The sequence below is a fragment of the Opisthorchis viverrini genome, assembly GCF_000715545.1.
Source record: "Opisthorchis viverrini unplaced genomic scaffold opera_v5_125, whole genome shotgun sequence".
Lineage (NCBI taxonomy): Eukaryota > Metazoa > Platyhelminthes > Trematoda > Opisthorchiida > Opisthorchiidae > Opisthorchis > Opisthorchis viverrini.
This window is the reverse complement of record NW_008751786.1, coordinates 1,028,484-1,035,322: the sequence shown is the minus strand read 5'-3', so window position 1 is coordinate 1,035,322 and position 6,839 is coordinate 1,028,484. Positions and strand designations below refer to the sequence as shown.

Sequence of the window (6,839 nt, the reverse complement as noted above, 5' to 3'; positions counted from 1 at the left end):
TTTCAGCAGCCTTATGAGTGGCACATTACAAATATATACATGTATCGCGATATCTCGAATAGCTTAGCGACTGAAACATGAGGCGGCCTGGTGCAGCACATTCAGTTGACTGAGAACATCATAAACGAGAGATTCGGCTGGGTTCCAGGTGAGTTTCTCGGAAAAAAACAAATAAGTTTGCAACTGAGTGTATATTCGCTAAACTAGATATTACTTCTTGCAGAAATAGCTCTTGCTTGTCACTCGCGGGCAGCGACAGTATGGAGCATCTGGGAAGCTGGTTCATCTTTTCACGGAAGCCAGTTTCCGTAAAGTATGAGGGCTTTGGTCACAATTTACCCGCATTCGCTACAAAAATGCATTGGCTTGTCAGCGGTACAGGAAACTTCGTTTGTGTTAGCACAGATTGACTTTCAGACACATGTAGAAGCCGATTACCTTCATTTTAGAGCCATTACTCAATTCCTTAACTAAGACACACAGCAGTGTCTGTTCAAAACCCGATAGACGCGGAGTTGCTTTTTGTTGGTCGGCATTCAGTCAATACCAGAGATTCAGAGAGCTGTAGCCTACCCTTGCTAAATCAGTTATCAAAAAGATTAACACATTTTTTTGCAACGCTAAGATAGAGGAAATTGTAAGTCTCATGTTGAGTGTATGTCCATCTTTTTTGATGTCGTATCTGATTCTTACTGGTGTCAACCAGTGTATGTAAAAAGATCACCAGAACATTCGATGTCGTAGTCATTCATACCAACCTCTTTTGAGTATCTTTCATGAGGTTCGTTTAATCAATCTACTGTTATTGTTACCAGTAGCGCCTTCCAGGCCCAGGTGAATAATCGCTTTCATTAACTAAGAAAATTTGCGAACCTTTCCTATAACTACGAATAAATTATCCGGCTAATTCAACAGACGTAAGCCAGAGAGTAGCTTGGCTCTATTAACTGTTAAAAACCTCACCATATCATTTTCAGATGCGCTTTTTCCTAAAGGTAGTTGATGTATTTTGCTAAAAAACAAAAGGCGATGTATTTCTCTGTGAAAAACATTCAGTCTATCAAAAGTCTGCTGTAAAAACAAAGAAAGTACATTGAAAAAAGGGTTTGATAAGGTTTCAGGAGAAAGTGCCGATTTCAAAATTTGAGAGAATATAAAACCCTAAGTGAGGCTTCAAGGAAAATTGGATAAGATGTCTGACTTGAGTAACCTGGGATAGAGATCTCCGCCACCATTATGTGTATTCGATGCGATCTCGGGTATCAAGTCACAACTCATACAAATTCTCACATATTTACCCAGAACCCTATAGAGGAGAAAGTTGGTAGCTCAGGTAGCGTAGATGGTCATTGTTTTGTTCGCAGAGCTGGGCGATTTGATTGCAGAAGTTTCATCACCAGTCGAGGTGACATCATCAGTGTGTTGTTAGGAAGCGTGCGACAGGACACCCGCCAACCCGTCGCTACGCTCCACCACGCTCGCTAACAACGCACTGATGATGTCACCACGATTGAAGATGAAATGCTTGCAATCGTATCGCTTGGGTCAGTGAACAAACCAACCACTCAGAACCCTGTTCCAAACAAAATAAATGGAGATGAACATATATAAATTATGCCAGCATTCAAGTCAGGTAAATTCATACCGCAGGAACAAGGAGGTTTGACCACAATCCCAAAATTTGATCCGAGTAGTGAGAGAAACACTTTGATCCTACTGAATAATCACACTTACCTTCTCACTACCGACAGTTTCCCCTGCTGGCGCACAACCCGGAAGTCTTGTGCTGCCAAATGGACACGAATATTGTGATATTAAGATATGTCAGCGTGGATTTATGTTGCTCTAACAAAATTTTTCCAAAATCTCAGATTGCAGTATTTTGCACATCATCTCATGGGCGCTCCGTGGTGGCAATGTGCGCTTCGCTAGCTATCCATAAGACCTGCCGATACAGAACGGTAAAGAGGCGACTCACAATGAGACATATCTTCGTTGTTGCTCTGATTTGGCTCCGCACATGTTGCAGGCTTCGCTCGCGATTTGGTCTCAATATCTTGACTTGAACCGATTGGCATATTCTCCCTATTAGTTGGATCCCCTTTATCTCCTTTGTCTGTGTTTGTCGCGGCTCCTGGTGTATCCAACTCTTTATCTCCCTAAAATTAGCAAATTTAAGTGGTTGTAAGCAGCAATCTTCTGGAAAGCCAAAGTTCCTATTCAGTTTATCAGAGATACACATAGGCCGTGATGTGCATCATCTCGCTACATCAACGAAATCGTTCATTCCAAAACAGTTCTAGAAAATGTTATGCTGCTCGGCGCATTAAAGTCGCTCATTTTCAGCTAGTAATATGTCGTTTCTATAACAGTGGATGAATTGCCATGGGACCAAACTTTGATCCACCCAATGGTTACTCCAAGGCATTTTTTCAAATAGTTGTGTCAGAAATTTAATTTAAACAGCAACCGAAACTGGCATTCACAAATGCGTGAGAATACGCAGCGATAATTGACAATCTAAAAATACAACGGAACGGAAGCCCCATTCGGACATAATCGCTATAGGAAGACGTGCCGACAAGAAAACTTTGCGAAGGCAAGCCAAGGGTAATTAAATCCCATATTAAGAAAGTTTAGGAAGTTGACTAGAAATACGGGTAACTCGACGTTTAGAACCACACAGAATAAGAGTCCGCAGTGGGGATCAGTTTTGAGTCACGAGCATATTAGTGCTCTTAAGGGGTTTGTTTTAACTTACGTAAATAAAAGGCCACTATCTTACGAAAAGGTCAAAATTATCAGCTGACGTGTGAACCTGCAGAAAACCACTTTGCTAATTTCGGATACTGCTAATCCCGGTGTTCTTGACATTCTTTTTTCCTCATTTTCAGATTTTTCGCTGGATGTGAACGCCTTGGTTTTTGAAAGAAATAAAATATCTTGAAAAAGCTCTTGTTAATTTTGAGGATATTAAGCCACACACAGGAGTGGATCCGTGACAAACAAAGCACTGTGACAGTTTCACTGCCAATGTATTGTTTCAGCTCTCTCTCTCTCTTGTTTTCGTTGTCAAGAGTGGAGTCTTTAAAAGCTGCTTAGTAATAAGGGACCAGCCTTGAAATATTCGCTCTTCCTTCTGTCTTCAGATTGCCGAACGCCTGCAGAAGCTACAGAAATCCAAGTATGCCCTGGCGTAGGATACAGCGCTATCGCCAGATTTCTCATCTGACGATAACTCGCTTAAATAGGTGGGATGATGACGGAAAAAAGTGTCCCCCAGCTGCCGGAAAACAGAAAAATGTAGCTCATTGGTTTGTGTTTTGTTTCCATCCACTAACTGACCAAGCTAAATCTTCGACGCAGCACTTAATTTACTCGACTTTATCCACAAGAAATTTTGTCAGGGGTTTTACAAAGATGACCAAAAGTAAGACTACTGTCGTCAAGAGGCAAGTCTTTGTGTGAGTACCATTCAGACCAAAGTCATTTAACACAGACAGGTGGTGAAATTTGCGAGCAACATCCATCATTCACGTCTAGCCACCCGAATAAACTATTGTTTTCCCAAGACAGTGTATACACTTTCGCATTTTTTGGTTGAGATACACAGGGCTTCCATTTTGTTGTCCAGCATAGTATACTTGGTCATATACGAGGTGTATTTGTGAACACGCTCTCGCACAGAAAACGGATAGTTCTTTTTGGACTCCATTCGGTCGGTACCATGTGTACATTAATTCCAGATGCTGCGGTTTCGATCACCAGAAAGTAGAACGGTGTGGGAGATGATGGCAAATTCATCTAGCACTGTCACTGGGTAGCTACGCGTCGAAAGAAGTAGCTTCGATGCAGGAGCGCCACTGACTGCACGAATGGGCCGTTTCTCCCGGCGGCTAATGACACCGTTCCCATGTCCCCATTCGGGGAGGCGGTAGTTGTCAACCCAACTCAGTTTTAATTCTCCCTTACTAGATCATACATAGCACAGGGCTTATCAAAAACAGCTCTGCGGGACGGATGGTCCTACGGCATGAGGAGTAAGCACCGTACCTATGAAGTGTGAACAACTCATCTATTGCGGCAGAACTCTTTCTTCCTGGGACCAACTAGCGTCCCTCAACATTACTAATTCGACGTCCACACCAGACTCAGCCAATTCTTTGAAGCCATCGATGATCAAACAGTTACGTCCTCTGCGCGTGGAGGTGACGTCTCCGATTCATTAAGATGTTTGAATCGCACTGCCACAGTGTAAACTCTGCCCTTGACAGATGAGCTGATGTTAAGTCGGCGTGAAAGGTGTCGGAGGTTGGTGTAAGCCGTCTTGGCCCTCCCAACTCGAGGAGTAATCTTGTCTGCAGCCAGTCCACCGGAACGCTTTCAACTACCCAAGTGAGCAGATCTATCTGCCTCATTGGTTGGATTATCTGTAAGTGTGAGATTCGGGTTTGATTCTACCCAGCCTTTTATCACCACACTGCACTTTGCACATGCCAAACCATGCCGCTTTGAACCAAGGGAAAGAATTTTTTCTGCATTCTCAGTGTCTGTGAGGAACCTTATTGTCACAAGATATTTGATGCTCAAAAAACCTACAGGAGGAACCGCTGAAGCCCGGAAATTGAAGATTCAGAGGCTAAGGTCTCCGAGCATCCCAACGACGAATGATACGGGAACACAGCGTACATCGACTAAGATATCGCGCTTGATTTGTCGAGATAGCTCAGCGGTTAGAGCATGGATTTACTGACCGGAAGATCCGCGGTTCAAATCAGACCTCTGTATCTCGAAGTATCCTGCCTACGCTCGGGCAACCTGACAATATCCCGGCCCTCATACTTCCTTCGGGTGGCATGGCAGCTAGGCACCCGAAAGATGCTACAGCTGGACAAGTATTATGGATTATTTTGATTGGACGAGATCCGTTTCAAGTGTCTTTACCAGGATAAGCAGGAAGAAGTTGGTTCAGGGTAGCCGATTCTCTTTTCAACCCAAGTGCAGTTGAATATTTGGAAACGATGAACTAATAAAAATCCACGAGTAAGCGGTGCCCGGCAGTGGATTACACCATCATTCCAACTCACAAGCTTCCACAATGTCCAAAACCGTTTGCCATACCTCCTACCTGCGAATAACTTACGAAGCAAGTTTAAGAACAACTCATTTTTGGTTGACAATCTTAAACAGTAGGCAGACAGACATGAAACGCTGCTGGCTGACATTTCATCTTTTTGCACACGGATCTATTTGTGGATAACGGCCACGAATGTTCACATCGTCTGTTAGGAGATGACCCGAAAGTAGGTAGTGGAATCAAATATACCTATTTTTTGGTATGAAAACAGATTTTGTGTGGACAAACGTGGAAGCCACGGGCGCCTTTGCGGAACACACGAAACGAATGTTTTTTGCCATCCTGTCAGCATTGTCAATGACACATTCGTAGAGACGCGAGGTAAATTTTCCGCTGACCCACTAGCTCTCCTGAACTTCCTACCTAAAAATTTCACTTGTAAAAGTAACTATTTGAACCAGGTCTAAATCTACTAAGACCGCCTTACTGCAGCCAACTATTTAGGTTTTGATGTATCGAAACCAACTTAGTCTTGGAAATAATTGAACATCTTTCATGCCACCTGGTAACGATGGAGTAAAGCAGAAGGGCTAAACAAAGCAAGATCAATCTGCTCTGATGAGTTTGTTAAATTAATTGAAAGTAGTGATACAAAAATTGCTGCACAAAAACAACTGTGTAGTAGGATTTTCCAGGAAGGGAACTACTCACAAGGTTGCTGAAAACTCTTCGTCAGCCCGCGCGACTGGTTCCGCCCTTCTTGGGGACCATCAGGTTAAAATAGAACATAAGGTTGACGGAAACTGGGGAGTGTGCTAAACTGATGGGCACTAAGAAGGGCAAAACTGATTATAGGATGTCAAAGCCTTTTCAGCAACCTTGTGAGTAGTTCTGTCTATGAAAGTACACTATGATATCTCGAATATCGTACCAACTGAAACATGAGGTGGCATTTTGGCAGAACACTTAGTAGAAAAGTGCCGTAAATGTGAAAACCTAGTGAGTATGTTTTTCAAACTATGCGGTATTTTTACAGAGGTAGATATAGATGAGTTACAGTGAGGGAAACACCTGAAAAGCAGGACAGCCCTTTTCACTGTAGAGACTCACTGCGGTCAGCAAGCTACAGTCTGTGTGGTTTTGTCGGATTTGGATATAAACATGCCATTTTCAAATCAGATGATACGGTGCAAAGTGTGATAAACTCATTGTTCAGGCCATCACAAGCCCTGTGTTTATGATATGTGTCACTGGACTGCAATGATATTTACATAGGGGAGGAAATTGGGCAGTCAACTGTTCGCATTACCAAACAAGTACTCATTTCGGGCCCGAAACTTGGAAACAGATTGAGCCACTGCTCTGCGCGCCCTAGTAGACAATCCTATGGTCTGTCTTGTACAGCCTTAAGATCTTCAAGCACAACTTCCCACAGACCTAGAACGGTGCATTGCGGAACCTGTGGTGAATCGAAAGCATGAGGCAACTAATAGTAATCTTGTTCCTATTGGAAGCAAAAAAAGCGTCACTGGTAGTCATCGGCGAAACAACTAGGCTGTTTTTCACAAACTAATCGTGTTTCGTCGTTTCCTTGAGATTCGTCACAGTTTGTTGATGGAGGCATCACCGTCAAGCTAGTTACATCTGCATATCTGACACGGCTGAACGACCTTCATAACTAATGTATACACTGTACTCGTCTGTACTAATAGATAATCCAAAAAGCGATATCACCAAATTAAGGTGACATATAAGTTCCACC

General features: G+C 43.0%; 1 protein-coding gene across 1 annotated transcript in view; it reads right to left on the bottom strand.

Annotated features, from left to right (window-relative positions):
* T265_06343 (hypothetical protein) overlaps positions 1-6,839 on the bottom strand; it is a gene marked incomplete at both ends in the record, with an annotated part of 118,735 nt that overhangs the window by 92,689 nt on the left and 19,207 nt on the right. The window contains one exon of the mRNA XM_009171576.1: positions 1,956-2,159. Within this exon, the coding sequence (XP_009169840.1) occupies positions 1,956-2,159 (204 nt within the window). The remainder of the gene's footprint in view (positions 1-1,955; positions 2,160-6,839) is intronic.